General features: G+C 40.4%; 1 protein-coding gene across 3 annotated transcripts in view; it reads right to left on the bottom strand.

Annotated features, from left to right (window-relative positions):
- Nucleotides 1-27,861, bottom strand: part of slka (STE20-like kinase a) — a 182,611-nt gene extending 154,750 nt beyond the window's left edge. For all 3 annotated transcript variants that reach the window (XM_072557283.1, XM_072557284.1, XM_072557285.1), the window contains exon 1: nt 27,029-27,861. In XM_072557283.1, the coding sequence (XP_072413384.1) occupies nt 27,029-27,178 (150 nt within the window). In that variant the 5' untranslated portion in view covers nt 27,179-27,861. The remainder of the gene's footprint in view (nt 1-27,028) is intronic.
- Nucleotides 27,862-27,874: the final 13 nt, after the last annotated feature.

The raw sequence follows: 27,874 nt of genomic DNA, 5'->3' as shown, positions 1-27,874 counted from the left end.
CTTAACTTTTTTTTCCCCGGGTACAACAGAGTGTTACAAGGAGGCATAAATTTAAGATGAAGGGTGGAAGGTATAGGGGAGATGTCAGGGGTGGGTTCTTTACCTAGAGAGTGGTGGGGGCATGGAATGCGCTGCCCGTGGGAGTGGTAGAGTCAGAATCATTGGCGACCTTTAAGTGGCATTTGGATGGGTACTTAAATCTAGGTTAGAAGTTCGGCACAACATCGTGGGCCGAAGGGCCTGTTCTGTGCTGTAATGTTCTATGTTCTATGTTCTATGTTCACTCTTTCCCTGCCTGCTTATACCCTATACATATTCTCAGGTGGCTTGTTGAGTGTTGTTCAAATTTTGAACCGAAATGAAATATTGGAGGTGCAAAAGACTATACGTCCCTCAGATCCTCTCACTAAGAATAGCTGTCTCTAATCTGGAACCATAATCTGAGTTTCCAATGCAATATCAGCAATGGCATCTTCAAGATTAATTCGTTCAGCATTTAATATATCTTGGCTGACTGATCATCTTGTGTAATTTCAAACACTGCCAAAGTTATAATAGCCAAGCATTAGTAAGGTGTGATAACACCATTGAGTGGCCCGCCCAGCACGGGATACCTGCCTGACTGGTACTCGGTAATTCCTCACTTCAGTGGGGATAGGCTCAAGGTTAGATTTGAAGTGGAAGCAGTGGCAGCAACAATGTCACTGGACTAGTAACCAGAACGTTAGGTTAATGTGATGGGGTCATAGGATTGAATCCCACCATGGCAGATGATAAGTAAATTCAATTAAAAGAAAAATGATAAAATGTTTGCCTAATGATGACCACATAATCATTATTGATTACAATGAACACACATCTGGTCACTAATGCCCTTTATGAAAGGAAACCTGCCTTCCTTTCTTGGTCTGGCCTCATGCGACTCCTGACCTATAACAATGCAGTTGATTCTTACCTGAAAAGCAGAGACTCAATCAGGGGTGGGCAACAAGTGCTAGTCTAGCTGGCAACACACACTTCATGAATGAATATAAAAAATTAAAACTATGCTCCAACACTATACAAGAGATGTCCCTCCAGCCTTCCCATTTCAGTCATTTACAATGGACAGCTCTCTGGCTCAAGTTCAGAAATCTGAGAAACCAAGACAAGGGAGATTACAATTAGACAAAAACAACAAAATGGCCTAAAATACAAAAAGCTATGAAGACAACATATGACCAAAATAAGTTAGTTTGATAGATAACACATGGCATCTTTAAGTTAGAGTATTGTGTGGTTTAAGCCCCATTCTAGACCCAGAGTACCTAAACTAGGCTGTCAATACACATTGAAGGTGCTTACCTTTCCAATAACAAATTGAACTCCATTTGCCTAGTCAATTGAAAGATCCTATGCTACAATTTGAAGAGCAGTAAACTCTCCCAGTTTTATAATTCATCCCACAAAAAAATCTAATTAAAGCAATTTTTTTTTTAAGATTACTTAGTGTGGAAACAGGTCCATCGGCCCAACAAGTCCACACCGAACCGCTGAAGCGCAACTACCCAGACCCATTCCCCTACATTTACCCCTTCACCTAACACTGCGGGCAATTTAGCATGACCAATTCACCTAACCTACACACTTTGTTTTGGACTGTGGGAGGAAACCGGAGCACCCGGAGGAAACCCACGCTGACAAGGGAGAATGTGCAAACTCCACACAGACAGTCGCCTGAGGGAATTGAACCCGGGTCTCTGACACTGTGAGGTAGCAGTGCTAACCACTGTGCCACCGTGCCGCCCCAAATTAAATAGTTTAATAGCATTTATGTTTGTGAGATCTTGCTTTGCACAAACTGAGCACTGCATTTGCTTGCATCAAATGTGACAGTACTTCACAAAGTCATTGAGTGGGACATGCGATGGATACCCAAAGGATGTAATCAGGCACTGTCTACAACACAAGTTTTTTTAAAATATTCTAGTAGACACTTATCTACTCGTTGAGGCTCTAGGGAGAAGGGGAACATTCCAAAAACCTTAATTCAAAACACGTGCTCATCACTTTTAGAAGATTTTTTTTTATCACCCACTGCTCCTAAAGTAAAGGTGTCTTATCACAAGGACAGGTAGAGATGGAAATAAACGGTCCCATTCCATGTCCTTTTGCAGTCTTTGGGGCAGGTGCACTGGGACAGGGAAGGAGAGATGGTGGCATAGTAGGAATGTCACTGGGCTATTATTTTTAAAGATCCTGGCTAACACAAGAGATATGGGTTTAGATCCCACCATGGCAGAGTACGAAACTTAAATCTAATTATTAACTCTGGAAAATAAAATTCATCATAATTGTTACTGTGACAACTATAAATTGCCATAAAATCCCATTTAGTTTTCTAATGCAAGAAAATAGATGTATGACACCAGATCGGCAATATATGGGGAAATCTTAATTGCCCCTTGACATTCAATAGCATTACTACCACTGAATGCACAGTAACAACATCCTGGGGGTTATCATTGACCAAAACTGAACTAGATTAGCCATATAAATACTATGGCTACAAAAGAATGTCTGAAGATAAAAACCTCATCTCCCAATTCCCCAAAGCCTGTCCACTATCTACAAGGCAAAAGTCAGGGGTGCGATGGAACCATTTACCTGATGAATTTAACTTTCAAAGTTTGACACCATCTGGAACAACCAACCCCTCTTAAACATGCACTACTTCCACTACTGGCTCAGTACTGACTTGCTCAATGGCAGCAATGTGCATCATCTTAAGACTCACTGCAGAAATTCACTAAGACTATTTAGACAACATTTTCCAAATCCAAACCCATGACTACTATCATCGAGAAAAGCAAGAATAGCAGATAAATGGAAACACTGCCACCTTAAAAGTTCCCCTCCAAGTCACTCACCACTGTGACTTGGAAATATATCACAGTTCCTTCACGGGGTCAAACTCTTGTAACCTCTACCTCTGCCCTACATGCATTGTGATATATCTACACCACATGGCCCAAAAAGGTTGATCACCAATCTTCTCAAGGGCAACAAATGCTAGCCCAGCCAACAAAACCAACACCCCTGACTGAATAAAAATAAAAATAACTGAGCAAGCCACTCAGCTCAAGGGCAATTAAGGGTGGAAAATTATTGGTAAACATACCAGTCACATTCCACAAAATAATAAAGAAAAACCTTGGAAGTGGAGGAGTTCCAGGCAACATCAGCAAAGGTAGCAAATGATCTGTTTCATCGGTTAACAGAGACTTATTAACTGACAGAAGACAGGGAGATCTTGGTCATGTAGTGTCCAATAAAACATATCTTAACATAATGCTTACAAAACAATGCTTAAATTGGTGGATAACCAGAGTAACGTAAACAGACCCTTTTGTTGACGATTTAGAATTTTTTTGTACGTCAAGAATTTCCTTTTTTCAAAAGAGTTTAAGAATGAAAGGATTCCAAACTCTGCCAGATTAGAACAAGCACTGGATAACTTCCAACTAACTTGAATGCTCCAACAGAAATAGCTACCACAAGCAAGCTCACAGAGCTGATTCTGTCACTGATGTATAAGCCTCACACTGGTTTTCTGGCTGTATTCTGTGAACTAGGAACCACCAAACTTTATTCTGAAGACATCTTAGAACCAAAAAAATACCATTTTTCCAAAAAAAAAATGTTTTCGAAGAAAGGAGAGAAACATTAAATAATGTAAACTCCACACTAATTCAAAGCATCTAACCCAGAGGCAGTGCTGCAGGATCCAAGATCTGTGACATTTTAAATAATTAGAATTCTGATGCTGCATTGCATTTATACTCCAGATGCAGAACAACTCCGTAACACAGTGATTTCCATGGAGTATGATCCTTGCTGTTTATTCTGCAAGGCAGAAACCCCATAACAACTAAATAGATAAATAGTTGTTAATGCACGTGTTGAAATGAGAATGTATGCTCTGAGTTTTGTTAAACAAGGGGTTCAGCTGAGCATGACTCAGATCAGATGAGAACTTAGAGTTAACAATGGGGTGCTGCAGGCAAGGGTTATGGGTTAACAAGGTGGAAAAGCATTATGTAGAGCCTTTAACAAGATGAGGTAGCATTCAGTATGTAAGGTGAAAAGTATTCATTATGTGAAGCCAGTTATTCATTGTATAACAGCAAATAGCTTAATCTTTACAATTGATGCTCGCTGTTTGTAACAGTCACCCAATTAATGTGTATGTTGCCTTATCTGGATGCTCCTCCCTGTAAAATGACTATATATTTCATTGAGAAACTGCTATTCCAAAGACCGTGAACTCATTTTTCTGTGCACGTGGGCGATCGTTCTCTCTCCCGCCGGGGCCCAGATAAAGATGAAGGAGGTAAAACTACTGTGTCTCTGAGCATTTTGCTTCGCCCGAGGTGGGGGGGGGGGGGGGGGGGGGGGTTAGAAAACAATAGAAAAAGGCACAAAGTCACAATCTACAACTTCAGTTTTGGTCATTATACCTTCCGTGATGACTGTAGAAATTTGCTCTGGGACAGGGCAGGACATGGGAAAATTATAGCTGGGCTAAATGCCCATTCTACCACTGTTGCATTTTCCATTTTAGGGGACTGACACAAATCTCAGAATCTTCAAAGAGAGCAAGATCACTTTATTTTGCTGCTAACACTTCTAATAGAAATGCAGATGAAACACTTCATAAACTGTATCAGGTATTTTGCCACTGCAGTCATACTCTTTTATGGCATCTTTGCAGCATAGGTTCTCACCAGAAATTTGCAACTATTCCATTACAGTAAGCCACTGCATTCAGCTACATGGGAGATGCAGAATTCACATAATCATAGACAGTTTAAACTAATACTCATTAATTACTGCTATGAAGCTATTAGGGAGGCAATGGCCTAGTGGTATAATCGCTAGACTTGTTGATCCAGGGATCAGATAATGTTCTGGGGACCTGGGTTCGAATCCCACTATGGCAGATGGTGGAATTTGAATTCAATAAAAAAAAATCTGTAATTAAGTGTTCTAATGAGCATAAAACCATTGCCGATTGTAAGGAAAAACTCATCTGGTTCACTGATGTACTTCCCTAAAGGAAACTGCCATCCTTAGCTGGTCTGGCTCGCATGTGACTCCAGACCCACAGCAATGTGGTTGACGCTTAACTGCCCTTTGGGCAATTACAGTCAGGCAATAAATGCTGGCTTAGCCAGCAACACCCTCACCCCGCAAAATGAATTTTTGAAAAAAAGTACATTTGTAAAGGTTGTAGTAAAGGAACATAGGAGGTAGCAATATCAAGTTTGCAGATGAGACCAAAATTGGAGGTGTAGTGGACAGCGAAGAAGGTTACTTCAGGTTACAACGTGATCTTGATCAGATGTGCCAATGGGCTGAGGAGTGGCAGATGGAGTTCAAGTTAGATAAATGGGAGGTGCTGCATTTTGGAAAAGCAAATCGGAGCACTTAATGGCAAGGTCCTAGGGAGTTTTGCTGAACAAAGATCTTGGAGTGCAGATCCTCGGAGGGTCGATGTGGACTTGTTGGACCTGTTTCCACACTGTAGGAAATCTAATCTAAACATAACCTTGTTAAAGGAGCAGAATCATCACAGGATTAACGGACAGTTTAATTTCCAGTATCTCCTTGAAAGTGGAGTCACAGGTAGATAGGATAGTGAAGAAGCATTTGGTATGCATTCCTTTATTGGTCAGAGTATTGAGTATAGGAGGTCACGTTGTGGCTGTACAGGGTACTGGTAAGGCCACTTTTGGAATTTTGAGTGAAATTCTGGTCTCCTTCCTATTGGAAGGATGTTGCAAAACTTGAAAGGGTTCAAAAAGATTTACAAGGATATTGCTAGGTTTGGAGGATTTGAGCTATAGGGAGAGGCTGATAGGGAAAAGAGCCCCACCCTGGAGCGTCAGAGGCTGAGCAAGGGTATACAAATAGGAAGGGCTTTGAGGGATATGGGCAAAGTGGTGGCAAATGGGACGAGATTAGGTTAGAATATCTCGTCAGCATGGACAAGTTAGACTGAAAGATCCGTTCCTGTGCTGTACATCTCTATGGCTAGTACTCACTAAAACTTCACTGTACCTTTGTTCAATATTGACTTATTAACTATCCAATCAGAATCAACATCCAATCTCTGTTCCAAAGAATCATTTTTGACTTAAAACATTAACTGTTTCTCTCTCTCTGCAGATGTTGCCAGACCCATTGAGTTTTTCTAACACTTCCTGCTTTTATTATAAATCTCTGTTCATTGGAGTAATTCAGAAATACCACTAAATAGCAGTGAACAAATTTGCTCAGAAGCAGCAAATAAATCAAGTGCCCATTCTTCATAAAAGAACCGGACATTGAAACTAGAAGTCTACTCAGCTGTGGCAGCAACAAACTGGTATCAGGCACAATCCTGCCCTCACACAATTTCCACTCTTTCAGATGTTCGTCACCTCATCTGAATTTTATCCTTCTAAACTCATGAATGGCAAGTGTGGCTGCAAGTGTGGATTGTGGGAGGAAACCAGAGGAAACTCATGCAGACACAGGAAGAATGTGCAAACTCCACACAGAGTCTGCCTGAGGCTGGAATCGAACCTGGGACCCTGGTGGTGTGAGGCAGCAGTGCTAACCACTGATCCACCGTGCTGCCCACGGTGTCTTGTCTTTTTTTTTTCCCCCCAGAGGTTGTAAAGATGCAGGTTCTGAAATGTCTGGGGCTGGTCTACTTGAAGCAGCTTTTAAGTTTTTTTTTAAAAACACTTGTACTGTGAAAGGGGAGCGGCCAGTTCTCCCAGCTCAGCTTTACTCTGGTTTGGTTTTAGCAGCCAGTCAGTTATGAAACTGCTAGACCCAATGAAGCAAGTTCACATTGATCCTCCCTGTCTTTCATCTATCTTGTAAGACCCTGATTTTAATTTTGACAAGGGGTGCTTATGGGGATTGTTGCAAGTAATTGGAACAGCATCATTAAGTTGGGATAGTCTGTTGGGTGTTTGCATAGATTACGTTATTCAGCATTCTGTTCTCTTTTGTTTGTGTTTCATTCGGTAATCTTGCAAATAAATTCTATTTTGTTTAAAACAAGTGGTTGGACCTGCTGCATCAGTTCTATTAATGGTAAACATTCCCATTCTGTCTCCACACATAGTATATTAAACAACCCATGTCACAATCTCCAGACATGGCATACCAGCAAACAAACTCATTCCAATCCTGAACACATTATATCAAGCCATAGAAAAATTACAGCAAAGGCAGCTATTTGGCCCATCCTATCTGTGCCAGCTAATAAAAAAGAAATTTTTAAGCAACTTTGTATTTCAGCCCTGGGCAATATAAGCAAATCAATAAATCTATGTTTGTTCCTGCACAGGTTTACCTGAAAATATTCCTGTTTATTTTCTGCATACAATATACCTGTAAATCAAGGAGTTTTGACAGGGTGGGCACAGATGATGTCTTCCCTGTAGGAAAGGCTAGAATTAGAGGACATGTTTAAAAATAAAGCAGTCTCCCATAAAGATGGAGATGAGGAAAAATGGTTTCTCTCCTTGTTCTTACTCCCTATGTAATGTATGCCTGTGAACAACAACACATTTGTAGCTAATCCAGTTTTTCAGTTCTTATGGTATAATTAACTACCAGTTTCAATACAATATTATTGTTCAACTAATTCAGTGTCAAAGCTTTAGAATTTTCAAACTATAACAGTCCATTTCTAGCAATATAAACTAGTTAAGCATTCTAAGTAAATTACATCACAAAGAGCCAATATCTACATCACAATGGATACGGTGATATCATAGATTTCATATCCACTTATTGACCAGCTAAAACTGACTCATTGATTTTTCAATTCTCTCCAATGTGACCACAAAGGAAGCAATCAACTATTCTTCAGAAAGGATGCTCAACTCCAATTTATTGCATAATTTCAATAGCACAGACCCAACATTACTTTGTTTGATCAACAGTTTCTGACTTCCCGTATGAATTATCTGTACTATTAAGTACAGACATGCAGAATTATGAAGTGACCCTCAGATTAAACTACCACCAGTCATCGCTCTCTAATGGGAGAATAGACCTTTCATCCTGAGATTGATGCTTTTACTATTTTTAAACCTATTCACAAGGAAGATTTTATTTGCATCTAAACAGACGTCTTTACTTTCTTCAACCAATTTCTTTGTCAAATAGGTTGAGAACCAATCCAAGTTTCAAATGGCCAGCTAGCCATACAGCACTGTTTGCTAGGAGCAATGTTTCGACAGATTAACAACTTTTTGACAGGCCTGAAACACATTCAAACAAACCCTACAGCACTGTGCTCTCAGAAATCAATGTACACTCAACAAGGGGAAAATCAAAACCTGAGGTATAATTGGATTTTGATCATTACACAGGTTAGAACTCATGGGGTTAGTGGTAATGTATTAAAGCCTGCTAAGTGAATGGAAATCAGCGAGCAGTAATAAACTAATCATTTTCAGATTGACACAGTGAAATTAGTAGAGTGCTGAAAGGAATAATGCTGGAGTCTCACCTATTTACAACATATTATAAATTGGATAAGTGAACTGAATTTATTGGATCCAATTTTGTTAATAATTCAAAGATAGGTGGGAAAGTAAATTGTGAGGAGGATGCACAAATACTTAAAGATGAAGATTGCTTAAGTGAGTGAAGAAGATGATGGCAGATGGAATATCATACAAGAAAATGTGAAATTACACAGTTTAGTAGGAAGAACAGAAAAGCAAAACATTTCTTAAGAAGTGGTTACCAAGTGTTCAAGAAATTTAAGTATTCTTGAAAACAAATGGGAGAAGGACCTCAAGGGTAATAAGTTTTGAATTGTAATACTACCTGATTCATGTATCCATGTTACAAAAAAAATCAGAAAAGATTAATTGAATTCACATTTTTTAAAAAAGTGAGAGCCTAGGGAAGCGAAAACAAAAGGCATTCTACACATAAAATAATTAATTAGAGAACGTTGTACTATCAGAAGACTAGCAAATAGTGGAATAGATATAAAGTGCAATCTAACTTGCCCAGCAAATTATTAAACCAGTCATTTTAAATAGCAATGGAAGATAAAATAACATCCCAACTAAAGTAGAGAATAGAACCAGCCAGAAATGTGAAATACATAATAAATAACTAACATGAATTTCAAAAGTAAAATTCTTGTTTGACCAATCTAATTGAATTTTTTGAGGAGATACTAAGAGAGATAAGGAAATGGCAACAAAGTAGGTGTAACCTATCTAGATTTTCCAAAGGCTTTTGGTACAGTGTATTGTAATAGACTAAAAAATAAGGTCAGAAAATGTGCAGTTGGATACAAGTGGCAGAATGAATTGCATACTGGTTCCAAAACAGAGAGAAGAGAGCAAGAGTGAAGGATAATTGTTCAGATAGTAGAAGATAGGAAGTGGTGTTGAGGCCACTGCTGTTCACGTGAACCTTTTAGACTTTGGAATCCTAAATTCACAGATGACATCAAATTGTGGGAGGTGGATACAGTCAATACTCAGAAGCAATGCAACAAATTAGAGGAAATTATTAATTTGCAGTATGGACAAATAATTGGCAAATAAAGTTCAACACATCAACTTTCATTTATGTAGCACCTTTAATGATGAAATCTCCAAAGGTGCTTCACCAAACCAATTTAATACATAATGACACTACAATGGAGGTATTAGACAGATGAGACAGGGTTACAGGGATGGGGTGGGTCTTCTGAGAGTCAGTGTAGACTCAATGGGCTTTGAATTGTTAGCAACATTGGATCCATTAAACTCAGTCCACTCAACCAATTTAGTAAGTAGGGGAGGCCTCAGCATTGCCCCTTTCAACACTTCACTAATTGCACCATGTCAATCTGAAATCATTAGCTTATTACTGCTCACTGATTTCCATTAACTTCCTAGTGGTAAGTGCCTGTTGATACATTACCAAGTCAAAAATCACATGACACCAGGTTATAGTCCAACAGGTTTATTTGAAACCGCAAGCTATCAGAACCCCTGCTCCTTCCTCAGGCAGCTAGTGAGAGAGAATACATTGGACACAATTTATAGTAAAAGATCAAAGGATTATACAACTTATGCAAATATATTGAACAAACCTAGATGGCTATTAAGTCTTTAATCAGTTAGAATGGAAGCGGAGGTTTCGATTGATTAACGTATTAAATCCCTTACCCAAGATAACTTTAGGTTTTAGTAGAACAAAGGTGACATTTTAGGTGCAAGGCCATGTTTCAAGTCTGTTTGTATCTCATCCTGCACCTTGAAGTTGCCAGAGTTCCTTGCAGCAAGATTGGGCTACAACCCACTGCTGTGATTTTTGACTTTGTCCACCTCAGTCTAACACCAGCTCATCTTCAATACATTATGACTAATCCCATGAGTTCTAACCTATGTAATAGCCAAAATCCAAACATACCGCATGTTTTGATTTTCCCCTTGCTGTAGAGTCTAGTGTAGAATAGAAAAGCAAAATATAGTCTGCTTCTACACTGTAGTGATTTTATGAACAGAAGCTTTGTTGAAGAAGTAGGTTTTAAGAGGCAATTTGAATTAAGGAAGTAAAATGAGGTGGTGCAGGGATGCACTCGAAAAGCACAGGCAAATAAATGGTGGTACATTTTGGTGGAGGGAATCAGGGAGTCACATTACTTGGAAGGTGCACATCTGGAAGCTAAAAGAATGTTATAATCCCAGCTGATATTACCACCAGACATGTCAAACCCCAGAATGAAGTCTAGCTTGATACATGAAACTCTAGTTTTTATAATTTGACATGGATATCTTTCACTGAAACATAAGCACATAAGCCTGTAGGATTTGGTTTTGACAACAAAATTTAAGTTTATTACACAAAAGGAAAAAATGTAAAACAAACAACCTACCTAAATATAACACAATTTGGAAGATATCAAAACACACAGCAAACCAAAACCCCATTTACTCACCAACACCACTTTACGGTTACACACACAAAAAAAAAAGAAATTTACCCTTTTGTATCAAATCTATAGGTTTGACTTAACTGCTTCTCAGTTCCATTCCTGTGAGTGGCGAAGTCTTTTCTATTAAATGCTCACACAACTGAGATCTTAAGACTTTCTCAGCTAACTAATGCAAATTTCAAACAAAACATCCTATGAAAAGCAATACCAACTTTGGAGGGCTGCTCTTTGAACATTACTCCAACAGAAAATAGCAGCCATCTTCACTACTACCTGCACAGTGTCTGTGGTTCAATTGGGCCTCCTACCTACAGTTTTGGCAGCAACCATAACAGAGCTCTGGAACTGCCAAGACTGTTGAAGCTGCTGAAGTCCCTTGCAACCAAAAAGAACTCCACGTGGGATAAACTAGTGCAGAGCAGAACTTCTGTTCCTCTCGGGCCAGTGCCAAAATTGGGAGAGCTTGTGTTGCAGACTAGTCAGACAAGTGGCTGCCACTGTCATGATTCCACGAGTATGATTATGTCCCAACCACCAGCACCACCATCCCTGGATATGCCAAGTCCCCTGTCAGGTTAGACTTTGGAATACAGTCAGAAGATAGTTTTCTTGGGAATTCTCAAAATGAATAGGAAAGGTTTGGAGGGATATGGGCCAGTAGAAGGCAGTGGGACTAGTTTAGTTTGGAATTATGTTCGGCATGGACTGGTTGGACCAAAGTGTCTGTCTGCGTGCTGTATGACTCTAGTTCTGAGAGTTTCACAAACTGCAGACTAAGGCACCTTAGTTTCTCAACTGTGCTGAACAATTTTCTTTTTCTAGTAAAGTCTATATTTGCTTCTGACTTCAGTCAGGTTTCCTTCAAACTGCACCAATAACCTTAAAAAAATGTTAAGAACATGCTCACCCTAGATTCTGCTAAGCTAATGGTTCTTTTTTCTCTCCAGTTGTAAAGCCTCACAGTATAAACAAACTTCCACCAACACTCAAGGGGTCCTTGCAGTCACCAGCGCCCTGACAGAGTGATTTAAACTTAGGCTCTGGAGAGACTGACCTAATTACCTTTTAAACCCTTTCACAAAAAATAATCAACACATGTGCCACTAGTTTTATATTTTTTTAAAATCACATACCTTTCATTAAAAAGTACAAATATACTAAAATTTTGCAAGATCATAATAAAGCACACTAAAAACTTTATTTCAAGAGAATTAAAAAGTTGGCAAGTTATACTAAGACAAGTATTGTTGTTTGATCATGCTTAGGGAAAGAGTTCCATTCAGTTCCAGCTACCATACCGTTGAAATAATAAAGGCAATAGAGAAGGTACAAAGAGGATTTACAAAGACGATACGAGGTTTGAGTGGATATGTATTCTCATCATTATACGGGTAAAGCGGTTACTTCCAAATTCCCTATTGGACTTCTTGGTTACTTTCTTATGTTAAATGGTTTCTATACATAAGGAACCATTCTTACTTTATCCATCTCATCAAAGCCCTACACTATTTTGAAGACTTCTATCAGGTTTTCCTTTTTTTTAAAAAAAAAGAGGAAAGCGACCCAATCTATCAGATATGATTCTGTGATTGTTCAATTAGTAATGCCCAATCTTGAGTGTGTTAACAGTTACAGTAAGAACCAAATTAGGCAACCGTAATACGGCTCATTCACATTTGCAAGCAATAAGATACATTCATATTCAGGCCCCAAAAGCAACATTTTCAAGCCTTGAGCTTTTCTCTAATTACCTGGGACACTGGGGAACCTGTATTCCCCCTTTTTGACACAGCAAAGCTTCTGGCAATCAGAGTTAATTTGCCAACCAATTAGACACCTTACAACTGTAGTATAAATGATTATGACTGTCTAAAATTTGACATTCTTATGTTTGTCTTGATAAATACAAGCTCTTTTTTCAGCAATAGTTTTAGGTTTTATAAATAGAGCACAGAATAAAACAAGGAAGTTACAGTGATCTCCTACAAAGAGCTGAATGTTCTCCTCCTGTTATGTAAGAATTCTACAATCCTTTAAACACATGTAGAACATGTCCAAAATTCAAGTCCTGGTTTGTGTTAATGCCAGAGAACAGCTGGGGAAATATCAGTTATTCCAGCACACTCAGGACAAGGAAGAACAGGAGATAAGGATTCTGTTGCTGTGCTCTGGATTACTGGACTAATGACATTACCACCATCCCATTATCATCCCCATATAATTACATCCTGCTCTTTTTAAAAGTTATGGAAGATTTTGCTTCACCATAGTTGTTGGTTAAACAGTCCACATCCCAACTGTCCACAGCAAAACAGCCTACAAAACTCTTTCTTTTGGTTATGATCTTATATCTATGTCCTTTATTTACAAATTCATTTCGTGAAAGTAATTTTTAACCATTGATCTAATTAAACCTTACAAATCTGCTCCAAGCTCTCTTAACGTCAATGAAAAGAGCCCTGGATTCTCCATACAAAGCTTCTCATTCAAAAATGTCAAATTAGTAAAATCTCTCTTGCTCCCTCTCCACTCAATTGAGAATCTGAAAACTAAGTGCAATATTCTAGTCTATCCAATATAAGAGTATTACACTTGAAACTTAAATGCATAGATGTGGCCAAATTTAGAATTTTTCTAGCACTTCCTATTTTTAATTTCAGATCTCCAGCATCTGAAATATTTTGCCTTTATCTCAACATTCTAGTTGCAGTTAAAACTATGAATTAAGACATGCTAAATCAATGCCTAGTTATAAAATTAATATATTTCATGTTTTTATAGAGACTTAACAAATTAACCTCATTTTTATACAAAACATTTGAAAATATCTCAGCATCTTTCAAGTTTTCTGGTTTAACAGATATTTCCACTACTGATCTTTTTTTCCCCAAAATAACTGCAGCTGAACACCATTTGCTCAATATCCTAACTGGTCACGAATCCTTGTGAAGTTGCCTAACATTCTATTCACAGAGAACCATCATACCAATGTCTCTGTTGGCTCCAAATTATGATACTACATCCAAATAACCTGAAAGCAGATCAACATATAAAGTATACAGATAGCAGATTCTTCTTGAAAATCCAAACATAATATTCTCTAAATTGCCATTATAAATAGATGCTTCAAGAACTTTTAATTTGTACGTCATGACTTATCTTCTAACAATCCATGCTGGCTGACTTTATTTAAACAATTCAAACCCAGTACTATTGCCTTTATCCATTACCAATTTTAAGGGCTAATTGGAATGGGAAGAAAATTGGAATGAGATTAATAAGTATTGCAAGTACAAAATTCTTGGAATGGCCCTCACTCCTATACCTCTATTTCCTTCGTATGAGAAGTTAAAAATAGCTTCAAACATCAGTTTCCTGTTCACAGTTTCCAATATATCACAAGAAACTCACGAATTCCTCAATGTACTTGTCAGCTGCTTTTTTAAAAGTTCTTAATCAATCTTTTCAGCGCCTTTATGACTCACCTCTATGACAAGTGGGATTTGAACAATCCCTCCTGGTCTATAGTTAGGAACACGATCAGTATGCCACAAGACCTCCCCACCCCCTACACATGAACTGTTTATCTTCTGTTTAACAGAGATTCAACAATTAACAGATTGAAAACAGCTTTATTTGTAGTCTTCAGTCAGGTTTATAACTTTCTTTTCCAACAAGGAATCTGGTTATTGCCTGAAATAAGAATCAAATGAATTTGTAAAGCATATTACATTCAGCATTGAAAGTCATTTGTCCTTTATATATAATCAAACCTCTTTCAAATATATTTTTAGTTTTCTCTGTTCTAATGAAAAGATTCCTGTATTGTCCAGCCAGATCAGATAACAAGAAATGGAAGCAGATGGCCACGTGGCCCATTAAATTTGTCAGACTATTTGATGGGTGAATTTGATTGTGACCTAATTTCCATTTTCCTGCCTGTTCATCGCCTTTAAGTCCCTTGATGATCAAAAATTTGCCTAACCTCAATCAAATACATTCAATCACCAGCATCTGATGCTTGTTGTGGAAAAGACTGCCAAAGACAAACGAATCCGAGAAATTCCCCCATATCGCAATTTTAAATGCTTGACTCAAATTTGTATGTCTTCACTTCGATTCTAGTTTCTCCCACAAGATGAAACATATTCTCTCAGCAACTATCCTGTCAAACACTCTCAGAATCTATGTTTTAATTACTCCAAACCTTAAAGTCAGATTACACCAGGTCAAACTTAGGAAAGGAAACCTCCTGATTACCAATTTCCCCGATTGAGCACAATTTGGGAGAAAAACCAAGGGTGGCATACCTAATGTACTTGACATGATCCTTACCCATCTGCCTGCTAAGGCAAACCTGTCCAAGACAATATCATTATGTGATCACTGCACAGTCCTTGCGGAGACCACTGAAAACACCCTCCCTCATGCTGTGTGTCACAATCAGCATGCTAAATGGGCTAGACTTTGAACAGATCTAACAATTCAAACCTGGATATCCATGGGGAGCAGCAGAGTGCACTCCAACACAATCTGCAGCCAGCATACTCCCAACTCGACAATTTCCATCAGCAGATCAGTCCTGGTCAATCGAAGTTTGCAGGAGAGTTTGCCAGGAGCAGCACTGGACATTCCTACCAAAGAGGTGTCAACGCTACAGAACATGATTATTTGCACCTCAAGTAACAAGTGATTGGTGGGGCTAAGTGGCTTCATAACAAATGGATTAGATTTTAGCTCATGCAAACTGGCCACACCCAGTTGTGAGTGATGGAGGACAATTAAACAATTCATTGGTCAAGCTCATTGCACAACGGGGGAGTCCAGCATATTAGTGCAAAAGACTACACTAAAGCATTTGCCACAACCTTCATGCAGAAGTGCTGATCGGATGATCCATCTCGGCTGCTTCCAGAGTATTCCAGCATCAAAAATGATAGTCTTCAGCCAATTCCATAAACTTTTCATGCCATCAAGAAACTACTACAGGATACTGCAAAGGCTATGGGCCCTAACAACATTTAGCTAACAGTACTGAAGATGTCTGCTCCAGAAATTTTCCAATCTGCTAGCCAAGCTGTTCACAATACTGACGTCAATGCAATAATGCTGAAAATTGCCTAGGTATGTTCTGTACACAAAATGTGGAGATGCCAATGTTGGACTGAGGTGAACAAAGTCAGAAATCACACAATACCAGGTTATAGTCCAAGACGTTTATTTGAAATCACAAGCATTCAGAGCGTAGCCCCTTCATCAGGTGAAAGCTTGCAATTTCAAATAAACCTATTGGACTATAACTTGGTGTTATGTAATTTCTGACTCTTGTACACAGAAAGCAAGATGAATCAAACCTGGCCAATTAGCAGAAGAAATTGAGGACTGCAGATGCTGGAGATCAGAGTTGAAAAGTGTGGTGCTGGAAAAGCACAGATCAGGCAGCATCTAAAGGAGCAGGAGGATCAACATTTCGGGCATAAGGCTTTCATCAGGAATGGCCTATTAGCGCCTCACCAAACAAATCTTCAGTGATATGATGGAAGGCATCATCAACAGTGCTATCATGCAGCACTTACTTAGCATTAACCTCAAAAGCAATTGACTCTCAGTTTAGATTCCATCAGGCCACTCACCTCCGGACCTCATTATAGCCTGAGTTCCAACATGAACAGAAAGAATGAATTCTAAAGGTGAGATGAGAGTGATGGCCCTGGACATCAAGAATGCATTCGACTGGGTATGGCATCACAGAGCTCTTGCAAAACTAAAGTCAATAGGAATCTGGGGAGAACTCTCCTCTGGTTGAAGTCAAACCTGGAAAATTGTGGCTGTTGGAGGTCAGTCATCTCAGCTCCAGGAGATCTTCAGGGTACTGTGCTAGGACCAACCATCTTCAACTAGTTCATTAATGATATTCCCTCTAACCATCAGGTCAAAAGTGGGGATAGTCACGGATGATTGCACAATTTTCACCACCATTTGTTATTCCCCAGATTCTGGGGCAGTCCATGTTTAAATGCAGCAAAACTTAAATAATATCCAGATTTGAACTGATAAATAGCAAATAAAATTCATGTCACCCAAGTACCAGGCAATGCCCATCTCAGATAGGACAGAATCTAGCAATTGCCCCCAAAACTTCAATGCAATAACCACCACTGAATTGGCACCACAACCACATACATTCACTCTGGCTGACAATGACACTCATTAGCAGCAAAAGTATCTCCTACAAGATGCATTACAGAAATTCACCAGGGCTCCTCAAGCAGCACATTTCAAATGCATGAAGAATGCATGGGAACACAACCACCTTTAAGTTTCCGTCCAAGCAATTTACTGTCCTGACTTGGATCACCATGTCTTCTGCATTGCTTGGTCAAAATCCTTAAACTCCCTAGTGATGTCGTGGGTGCATTTACAACCAACAGACTGATGTCAGCTCACGACCACATCCTAAAGAGCAACCAGATGGATAATAAATGCTGGCACAGTCAGCAGTTAGCAGGCTTCCCAAGTGAATCTTTTAAAAAAAAATCACATCATATTCTTCTAAATTCGAAATGTTCAGTTTCATATGACAAACGCTATCTCAGAAATCAGTCTTATGAACATTTTCTGAACTGTTTCCAATGCAAGTATATGCCTACTTTTGGTAACCAAAATTGTATACAGTATTCCAGGTCTGATCTCAACAATGCCCTGTACAAGTGTAGAAAGATTTCCTTGTTTTTATATTTCTTCTCTTTGCAATAAAATCAAACATTGTATTTGTCTTCCTAACCACTTGCTGCACCTTCATGTTGATAACTGTGATTCATGTACAGGACACCCAGATTCCTCTGTATTCAACACTGCAATATCACACCATTAATCTCATATTCAGCTTTTCCATATTTCTTGAGAAAAGTGGAACCCTTCACATTTTCACACATTACACGCCACCTATCACTTTTTTGCTTATTCTATCGATATCCCATTAGTGATGTGTATATGTTTAAGAATCATTTAAGTTTGGACTTCAAACTTCTGAATTAGTGTCAAATGAGTTTCTCTTTGCATGTGAAAGGTTTAATAATTTAGTTTACATATTGCTACAGCTATGTCCATTTCTTTTAAAAGTTAGCTTTCAGAACTAATGGGTTTGCGCATACATTCGTGGGTTTCAAGACTGAGCAAGGTAAACAAATGCATATCAAGGTTTCTGTTACAAATTTCTAGAATGTTTTTTTAAGCTCAAGGAAATACCTATACACTGGGGAGAAGTTTTGTTTGGGGGTTTTTGGTTTGGGACAGTTCTGTAGAAGCCCTTGGGAAGACAGATGCATAAAATAGTGCTCATCAGAAAGGGAATAGATCAAAAAATAGTCTAATGAGTTTAGTAGTAATCCAAACCCTGAAGTGCTACATGAAGGTGTGAACATTTGAACTCTTGTACACAAAAATTCCAAAATGGAATCAGATTTTCAAGACTAGGAGTTGCAGTCACAGTTAAATTAATTTTGTTGACGTGTTAAAGAAAGGGATTCTTTGCTGGTTTGAGCACTATATAATGAGTTCTTTTGTGTACATAAAGAGGTATTTTGGGGATTTGTAAAAGGAGTATTCTGGATTATGTTTTACAATGCTTCAATATCCCTATACTTGTGTTATATAAATATTATGTTTATTCCATTTCATCTTCATTTCTTTTGTGAAATGAAGTTCCATTTTGTTAAAACCAAATCTGCAACATTGCATGCTTAATGTTTCAGCAAGAGACCATCTTGTTAAAAACAAAAACAAACGATGACCTTTCAAGCTCGGTTTCATTTGGGATCTGATGGTCTGGTAATAACAATAGCTCCACACGTGTGCGCGTGCGTGTGCGTGGGTGGGTGGGTGGGGGTGGTTAATGAAGAAAAGGAGCTCAGTGCAGTATGCAGTAGCCATCACTAAGAGAAGGTGCTGGGGAAGCAAAAGCTAAAAGATCTAAAAGATGTCAAAATCATCTGAACTGGATTAATTATTTCCCAGAGTTCTGAAAGAGGTAGCTGAGGACATTGTGGAGGCATTAGGGAGGATCCCAGAGACTGGAAAATGGCTCATGTAACACCCATGTTTAAGAAGAGAGGGAGGCAGAAGACAATAAACAATAGACTTGGTCATTGGTAAGATTTCAAAGTCCATTTTTTAGTATGAGTTTGTGAGTGCTTTGAAGTGTATGACGAAACAGGGCTGCATCAACATGGCCTCAACATGGGGAGGTAATGAGTAAATTAGACAAAGTATAGCCAGTGGACGTGATCTATTTGGGTTTTCAGAAGGCCTTTGACAAGATGCCTCACAGTCAGCTGCTAAGTAAGATAATGGCCCATGGCGTTAAGGCAAGGTAAAGATTGGCTGACTGGCCGAAGGCAGACTGTGGGATAAAGTGGGCTTTTTTTCCTAAGATGGCAGCTAGTACTAGTGGAGTTCTGCAGGGGTCAGTACTGGGACCATAACTATTCCTGTTAATGATATGAACGAAAGAACTGTCAGCATTGTTGCTAAGTTTGCAGATGACACAAAGATAGGTGGAGCGACAGGTAGCGTTAAAGGAGCAGGGAAACTGTCAGAAGGACTTGGACAGGCTAGAAGAGTGGATAAACAAGTTGCAGATAGAATACAATGTGGGAAACCATGTGTTTATGCACTTTGGTAAGAAGAATAGAGACGTAGGCTATTTTCTACACGGGAAAGGCTTCAGAAATGTGAAACACAAAGGGACTTAAACATCTTAGTTCAGGATTCTCTTAAGGTTAACATGCACATTCAGTTGGCAGTTAGGAAGGCAAATGCAATGTTAGCATTCAGTGTGAGAAGGTTACAATATAAGAGTACTGCTGAAGCTGTACAAGGATCTGGTCAGACTGCATCTGGCCCCATGTTTAAGGATGCTGTAGCCACTGGTGAGATTTATAAGAATGATGCCAAGTGTGTGGGGCTTATCATATGAGAAGTGGTTGAGGACTGTGGGTCTGTACTAGATAGAGTTTTTAAGGATGAGGAGCAATCTCATTGAAATTAGTGGAATACTGAGAGGCCTGGATAGAGTAAATATGGAGAAGATGTTTCCACTAGTAGGAGTAATTTGGACCCAAGGGCACAACTTAGAGTGAAGGCATGGCCCTTTAGAACTGAGATGAGGAGAAATTTCTTCAGCCAGATGGAGGTGAACTTGTGGAACTCAAAGCCTCTTCAGTCTTCTGTGGCAAAGTCGTTGAATGTCTTTAAGATAATAGATAGTTTCTTATTAGTAAGGGGATCAAAGGATATAGGGAGAAGGCAGAAGAATGGGATTGACAAAACCATGGTGGAATAACAAAGCAAACTTGATGGGCTAAATGGTTTAATTCTGCTCCTCTATCTTATGAGACCATAGTACTTTGCTGACTCTGTCCCCTTCACAATTTGCTTCCCTACCTATCTTAGCATCATCAGCAAATTTGGATACAATATAGTTAGTCCCTTTCTCCAAGTCATTAACATAGATTACAAATAGTTGAGGTCACAGCACTGATCCCTGTGGCTCACACTATTTAGCTCATCAACCCAAAATGTTTCATTTATCCAGACTTTGTTTCCTGTTCATTGGCTAATCCTTTATCCATGCTAATATATCAACCCTTACATTACAAACACTATCTTGTGCAGTAAGTAACTTTTTACATGGCAACTTATTGAATACATTTTGGATTTCCAAATACATGTTTACTGGTTCCTCTTTATCAGTCTAATTTGTTACATCCTCAAAAGAATTCTAATACACAATTTCCTTTTCATAAAACTACTTTCACTGCCTTGTTGTACAATGATTTTCCAAATAGCCCAATATTGCCTTCTCAACAATATTTCAAACAATTTCCCAATGAGTAATGTTAGACTAACTAGCCTACCACTTCCAGCTTTCAGTCCATCTCCTTGCTTGAATAGTGATGTTATTTTTCTGGATGTGGTGGAGGTTGGTACAATTACAACATTTAAAAAACATCTGGATAGGTACAGGAATAGAAAGGCAAATGCAGGCAAATGGGACTAGCTCAGGTGGGGATGTCCGGTCAGCACAGATGAGTTGGACCGAAGGGTCTATTTCTGTGCGATGCAACTGAGTTATCAAGAAGTTTGGAAGATTAAAAGGAAGTAGCTGGATTGGACATAAAGACCCAAGGCGGCCATCAGATCCAGGCTTGTAAACATAATTTTCCTAGTAGAATTTTTCCTCTAACAATAGACATTATGTTAAGTACATTTCTTTGCATCTTGACTTTCACACATCCTTGCAACACTGAGTGTTCTGTGAAGATATCTGAAACACTTCTTCGAAATCTCTGCCATTTCTTTTATTCTCTGTTGTTAATTCCCCAGTCTCATCTTCTAAGGAACCAACTACCTCTTATCTTCAATACTCATAAAAAAGCTTTTTACTGTCTGTTATTACATTTCTTGCTATTTTTCTCTCTCACTCCGACTTTTTTCATTTTTTGTTATCCTTCACTACTTTCTAAAGAGGTCCTAGTCTTTTCACCCACCACTAATCTTTCTACATCTTTTCTTTCAATTTAATATTAAACTTAATTTCTTCAGTTAGCTATTGATGTTGCATCCTTCACCCTGCATTGTTTTTTCAGTGGAATACATTTTTGTTGAGTTACGATTAAATGATTTACTTCTTTCCTTTTCTTTAATTTCCAGGCAAAAAGATTCTACAATGTGATCTTCTGAACAAAATTCATTGTTCAGTACTCTACTGCTCTTATCCTTTCAAACAAAGTCATCCTACCTTCCTTTTCATTTATCTTATAGAATCTCTACATTGTAGAAACAGGACCTTCGACCCAATAAGTCCACATCAACTCTCCAAAGAACATCTCACCCAGCCTCACTCCCCTACCCCATCCCTGTAACCCATGGCTAATCCACATATCTATACAGCCCTGGACACTTTGCTGGCTATGTAGAACAGCCCATCTTCCGTAGTTACACCGGCACCACTCCCCGCCTCTTCCTCCGCTACACTGATGACTGCATTGGCGCCACCTCGTGCTCCCGCGAGGAGGTTGAGCAATTCATCAACTTCACCAACACATTCCACCCTGACCTTACATTTACCTGGACCATCTCTAACACATCCCTCCCCTTCCTGGACCTCGCTATCTCCATTAATGACAACCAACTTGACACCAACATTTTTTACAAACCCACCAACTCCCACAGCTACCTGGATTACACCTCTTCCCACCCCATCTCCTGCAAAAATGCATCCCGTATTCCCAATTCCTCCGCCTCCGCCGTATCTGCTCCCAGGAGGACCAGTTCCACCACAGAACACACCAGATGGCCTCCTTCCTTAGAGACCGCAATTTCCCTTCCCACGTGGTTAAAGATGCCCTCCAACGCATCTCGTCCACATCCCGCACCTCTGCCCTCAGACCCCACCCCTCCAATCTTAAGGACAGAACGCCCCTGGTGCTTATCTTCCACCCTACCAACCTTCACATAAACCAAATCATCCGCTGACATTTCCGCTACCTCCAAAACGGACCCCACCACCAGGGATATATTTCCCTCCCCACTCCTTTCCGCCTTCCGCAAAGACCATTCCCTCTGTGACTACCTGGTCAGGTCCATGCCCCCCTCCCCCTTCAACCTACCCTCCCATCCTGGCACTTTCCCCTGCCACCCCAGGAACTGTAAAACCTGCGCCCATACCTCCTCCCTCACCTCCATCCAAGGCCCTAAAGGAGCCTTCCACATCCAAAGTTTTACCTGCACGTCCACCAATATCATTTATTGTATCCGTTGCACACCATGCGGTCTCCTCTACATTGGGGAGACTGGTCGCTTCCTAGCAGAGCGCTTTAGGGAACATCTCTGGGACACTCGCACCAATCAACCACACCGCCCTGTGGCCCAACATTTCAACTCCCCCTCCCACTCTGCCGAGGACATGGAGGTCCTGGGCCTCCTTCACTGCCGCTCCCTCACCACCTGACGCCTGCAGGAAGAACGCCTCATCTTCCGCCTTGGAACACTTCAACCCCAGGGCATCCATGTGGACTTCAACAGTTTCCTCATTTCCCCTTCCCCCACCTCACCCCAGTTCCAAACTTCCAGCTCAGCACTGTCCCCATGACTTGTCCTACCTGCCTATCTTCTTTTCCACCTATCCACTCCACCCTCCTCCCTGACCTATCACCTTCATCTCACCCCACTCACCTATTTTACTCTATGCTACTTTCTCCCCAACCCAACCCTCCTCTCATTTATGTCTCCACACTTCAGACACTCTGCCTGTATTCCTGATGAAGGGCTTTTGCCCGAAGTGCCAATTTTACTGCTCCTCGGATGCTGCCTGAACCGCTGTGCTCTTCCAGCACCACTAATCCAGAATCTGGCTTCCAGCATCTGCAGTCATTGTTTTTACCTTTTATGGGCAATTTAGCATGGCCAATCCACCTAACCTGCATATCTTTGGACAGTGGGAGGAAACCAGAGCACCCAGAGGAAACCCACACAGACAAAGGGAGAAAATGCAAACTACACAGACAGACAATCGTCCGAGGCTAGTACTGAACCTGGGGCCCTGGTGCTGTGAGGCAGCAGTACTAACCACTGAGCCACCATGCCATATTATTCTTGTCTTCCAAAATATTCAATATACTTGTCCTAGTTGTGGATGCTTCTGCTTCCACATCCTGCAACCATGTCTCTGTAATGATCATATCAGACTCATTTCTATTTGTGCAGTCAATCAATTCATCATACACTAAATATTTTGATTTGGAGATGCCGGTGTTGGACTGGGGTATACAAAGTTAAAAATCACACAACAGCAGGTTATAGTCCAACAGGTTTAATTGGAAGCACTAGCTTTCAGAGCACTGCTCCTTCAGCAGGTGGTTGTGGAGTACACAGTTGTAAGAGACAGAATTTATAGCAAAGGTTTACAAAACTTTTTTTCAAAATTTCCATTCTCAGGTTAACTTTAACAACTGGTATCAGCTCAGATAAAAAGTTAACCTGAGAACGTAACTTTTTTAAAACATTTTGTAATTTATATATGAAAGAAGAGAAACTAACATGGTCATTCTAACAGACGAGAGACTGAAAAATACCATGATTGTTTGTTAAATGTATAATTTCAGCTATATCACACTGTAAACTTTTGCTATAAATTCATTGTCTTACAAATGTGTACTCCACAACCACCTGAAGGAGCAGCGCTCCTAAAGCTAATGCTTCTAATTTAACTGTTGGACTATAACTTGGTGTTGCGTGATTTTTAACTAAAAATTCTATGTACACTCAGATAAAGGCTCTGTGTTTCTGTCTTTTTACTATTTACCTTTACTTTACTTCTTTGCTGTTATTCTATGCCAATTTATCTGAGACTCAAGTCAATCCAGACTAACACCATTGTTGTTCTTTTTTTCCTTTAAGTTTAATCCCTAGGTGCTTGTACTTCGTCTGCAGAATCTCATCCTCAGATCTATGTCTTCTTCCTTCTACCTATTCCTTTTTACTTCCCCTGCTTGAATTGCTCCCAGCTGCACAGTACCATGGTCAGTTTACCCTTTCTCCCCACAGAACCTGGTCTCAGAGTCATAGAGATGTACAGCATAGAAACAGACCCTTCGTTCCAACCCATCCATGCCAACCAGATATCCCAACTCAATCTAGTCCCACGGGCCAGCACCTGGCCCATACCCTCCAAACCATTCCAATGTCTCTTAAATGGTGCAATTGTACCAGCCTCCACCACATACTTTGGCAGCTCATTCCATACACGTACCACCCTCTGTGTGAAAACATTGCCCCTTAGGTCTCTTTTATATCTTTTCCCTCTCACCCTAAACCTATGCCCTCTAGTTCTGGACTCTCCAACCCCAGGGAAAAGACTGCCTATTTACCCTATCAATGCCCCTCATAATTTTCTAAAACTCTAAAGTCACCCCTCAGCCTCTGACACTCCAGGGAAAACAGCCCCAGCCTGTTCAGCCTCTCCCTATAGCTCAAATCCTCCAACCCTGGCAACATCCTTGAAAGGGTTCAGAAAAGATTTACAAGTTTCACAATATCTTTCCGATAGGAAGGAGACCAGAACTGCACGTGATATTCCAACAGTGGCCTAACCAATGTCCTATACAGCCGCAACATGACCTCCCAACTCCTGTACTCAATACTCTGACCAAGAAAAACATACCAAATGCCTTCTTCACTATCCTATCTACCTGCGACTCCACTTTCAAGGAGCTATGAACCTGCATTCCAAGGTCACTTTGTTCAGCAACACTCCCAAGGACCTTACCATTAAGTGTATAAGTCTTGGTAAGATTTACTTTCCCAAGATGCAGCACCTCGCATTTATCTGAATTAAACACCATCTGCCACTTCTCAGCCCATTGGTCCATCTGGTCAAGATCCTGTTGTATTCTGAGGTAACCCTCTTCGCTGTCCACTACACCTCCAATTTTGGTGTCATCTGCAAGCTTATCAACTGTACCTCTTATGCTCACATCCAAATTATTTACGAAAATGACAAAAAAAAGGACCCAGTACCGATCCTTGTCGCACTCCACTGGTCACAGGCCTCCAGTCTAAAAAACAACTCTCCACCATCACCCTCTGTCTTCTACCTTTGCGCCAGCTCAGTATCCAAATGGCTAGTTCTCCCTGTATTCTGTGAGATCTAACCTTGCTCATCAGTCTCCCACGGGGAACCTTGTCAAACACCTTACTGGAGTCAAGCTGCAAGAACCTTGAACCTTTTGGACAATTGGAAGAGGTAAACATCCTCCAGCACTGAAAAAGGCCTCATGTCCGAAACGTCGATTCTCCTGCTCCCTGGATGCTGCCTGACCTGCTGCGCTTTTCCAGCAACACATTTTCAGCATCCTCCAGCACTACCTTGTACATCCAGATATTCACCTCTTCTACAGTCTCAGCCTCCCTTCCCTGGCATCAGACCAATTTTGAAGTACCTACCTAGTAGTTACCCCCGAAACAAGGTATCCAAGGAACTTTCTCCCCTTTCCGTATAAAGCACTCAATTCCAGCTCAGCAATCTGGAGCCAAGGTTCCTCAAGTTGCAGATAGTTACTGGACATGTAGTGCTATAAATTACACTGGCATCCACCAACTACAGGTATAACATATCTTGGGTCCTATAATTTTGATTATGTTTCAACAATAAGATTTCAAATTTAGAAATATCACAAATTTTTGTCTGCAGTTATATCAAACTGTTTAAATCAGGTGAGCTATAACTTTAATACATCACCTGTAACCCTCCTGAGTTAAATTACTGACTGCATTTAGAATATTAAAAAAATAAATAATCACATGCTTGCTCATTTAAATAAAGCCTTAAATCCTTACCAGGTGCAGGGGCTAATCAAAAACGACTGCACCTCAAACACTTCAACACAGAATTCTCAGCTGCACCAAATTCCCAAGTTAGCACCCAGAGCCCAACACACAGTGCTCTCACTTACATTTATAGTGACAATCTAATAAAATCTCTCCTGCACCAAGTTTACCCCGAAGGGAAGAAAACTGATTTTTAAAGCCTGGACAACAGTTTTCGTTGCTGAAAAATGTGTTGCTGGAAAAGGATTCCTGAAGAAGGGCTTATGCCTGAAACGTCGATTCTCCTGCCCCTTGGATGCTGCCTTTTCCAGCAACACATTTTTCAGCTCTAATTTCCAGCATCTGCAGTCCTCACTTTCTCCAACAGTTTTCATTGACAGGCAGGTAACATGCAGCAAACTCTACTAACCAACAGCATCCATAGTGCAACTATGCAAAGTGCTGTTCCTTAAAAGCAATCACCATGCTAACCACTTTAATTTATACCAGCTGCTCTCTGACCTTTACAAATTTAAAAGTTTCCCGCTTTTCAAATCATCCTTTTTATCTAAGTTTCTCTGACAACAATTAAGACCTACAACTATTTATCATAAAGTACGACAATCTCCCTTCCAACAAGTTTAGCAGCTTTGTCCTCACCTTATAGACCTTGCCAAAAGCTCCATCTCCCAGCTCACCGATGATCTGCCAGACCTCTTCGGGGTTTACATCCTTTTTCACATGTTCGAACTGTTTTTTCTTCTTCTCCCCACCAATCTTGAAGATCTTCCGAAAGTTGAAGAAGGACATTTTCAGATCCTAACAGGTCTTCTATATTTCCAAATCTAAAGTGTAAGTGGATCACTCCTGGTCCTCGGCATCACTCCAGAAGGCGCTGATCCCGTAGTTCACTCCAGAACATTGTCAATAAAATGCAAATCCAGTGATCCAGATCCTGTGCTTTCGCTCCAGAACCTTCCAGACACTACGTGAACTCTCTTTATACCCTGGATCACTTCAATTTTTGCACTTCACTCGGAATCACTCAGGTTTTACTGCAGATTGCCCCTTCTGTATCGTGGACTCTTTCAGGTGCAGGCTTTCCTCCAGAACACTCCAAGCCAGACTTTGATCCAATTCACTCCTGATAACCTTGCTCAGTCTGGTTCACTTCTTCTGCTCATCACTTCTTTAATCGCTCTCACCTCCGACTTTCACTCCAGAGACCTACCCAAATGCGGTACAGGTCGATTCCCAATGCTCGCCGCTTCTCCCGGCCCGGGCCGCGGGCTCCAGCTGGCCGCCGATACGAAGGGAAGGGAAGGGACGGTTCTCGGATGATTTCCGGGGGTGGGGAGCCCGCCGTTCACGGGCCCGGAATCCGTCTCTCTGTCGCCACCCCGCTCGGTCCGCGCACTCCCCACCAGCCCGTACCCGTGACCCGAGCTCGCCACCACCGCCTCGCGCCCCGACCGTTGCCGTCTCCAGAGTGACAAGGGAGGTCGG

Source organism: Chiloscyllium punctatum, chromosome 38 (genome assembly GCF_047496795.1).
Source record: "Chiloscyllium punctatum isolate Juve2018m chromosome 38, sChiPun1.3, whole genome shotgun sequence".
NCBI classification, from domain to species: Eukaryota; Metazoa; Chordata; class Chondrichthyes; order Orectolobiformes; family Hemiscylliidae; genus Chiloscyllium; species Chiloscyllium punctatum.
This window is presented reverse-complemented; position numbering and strand designations above follow the sequence as displayed.